Source organism: Ichthyophthirius multifiliis (genome assembly GCF_000220395.1).
Source record: "Ichthyophthirius multifiliis unplaced genomic scaffold scaff_1120509249954, whole genome shotgun sequence".
Lineage (NCBI taxonomy): Eukaryota > Ciliophora > Oligohymenophorea > Hymenostomatida > Ichthyophthirius > Ichthyophthirius multifiliis.
Window position 1 is genome coordinate 3,921 of NW_004087123.1, and position 951 is coordinate 4,871.

The 951-nt window shown below is 18.5% G+C and overlaps 1 protein-coding gene across 1 annotated transcript in view, besides 2 other annotated features; it reads left to right on the forward strand. All coding sequences in view use genetic code 6, as the record gives it.

Annotated features, from left to right (window-relative positions):
- Window positions 1–105: 105 nt before the first annotated feature.
- Window positions 106–146: a microsatellite.
- Window positions 147–265: 119 nt separating this feature from the next.
- IMG5_044440 (phosphofructokinase family protein, putative) overlaps window positions 266–951 on the forward strand; it is a gene marked incomplete at its 5' end in the record, with an annotated part of 2,270 nt that continues 1,584 nt past the window's right edge. Inside the window, 4 exons of the mRNA XM_004037638.1 lie at window positions 266–401; window positions 481–602; window positions 652–720; window positions 801–951. The exon at window positions 801–951 is cut by the window's right edge and continues 291 nt beyond it. Of these exons, the coding sequence (XP_004037686.1) occupies window positions 266–401; window positions 481–602; window positions 652–720; window positions 801–951 (478 nt within the window). The remainder of the gene's footprint in view (window positions 402–480; window positions 603–651; window positions 721–800) is intronic.
- Window positions 748–776: a microsatellite.

A 951-nucleotide genomic window follows, 5' to 3' on the forward strand; every position in this document is an offset into this window, starting at 1 on the left:
ATCTAAATATATAATTAAATAAACACTTAATTTAAAATAAAATTTTATTTATATAAATATATATATAAAAAAATAATAAAATAATAAAGTATAAATATGGGTATTAAATAAATATATATATATATAAAATACATATACATAAATATCTATTTTTAACTAATATATTTAAATAAATAAAGATAAAGATAAAATAATTCAAACAACAGTAGGAATTTCAGCAGGAGTCTTTACTACTTTGATATTAAATTACTTATTGAATAATAAATAAAAGAACCCTTTGTGTTAAGAAGAATGCCATGTGGTCAATTATAAATAATAATAAAATTTGAAATTAATGTCAGATGTTTAAAGATCTTAATATATAGTTGATTTAATAAAAAAAAATACTGAAAATTATAGAGGTTTTTTTTTTTAAAAAAAAATAAAAAATAAAAAAATATAACATAAATATAATTACTTTTTTATAAATAAAAAATATAGATTTTGGTAGATTAAAAATATAATAATAAGATGCTTAAAATCTTTAATTTTTAGAAGAAGTTAGATTTTTAGACAGCAAAATTTGTGAAATTGTAAAAGTTCCTCATTTAATACTTGATTTAGTAATATTTTTTTATATATAAATATGATAAATTATATTAATAACAAAAGGGTTTAGAATTGAATTAAGTAAAAGAAATATTAAGTGAACTATCTTAAAAATTGCCTTTTGAAACTTTTGTAAAAACAAACGAATTCATATTGTGTAAAAAACAAAAAAACAAAAAAAACAAAAATAGCTATTTTTTTTAAATAAAAAGCAAAAGCTGCATTTGGACCAGGAAGCTAATTAGAAACGGCAAAAAAATGGCTCCGTGGAGGCCCAAGATATTACAATTATTTCGAAGCTAAAAAAGTAAAGTTGCATAGTAACATGTGACGGTCTATGTCCTGGTTTAAATGTTGTTTTGA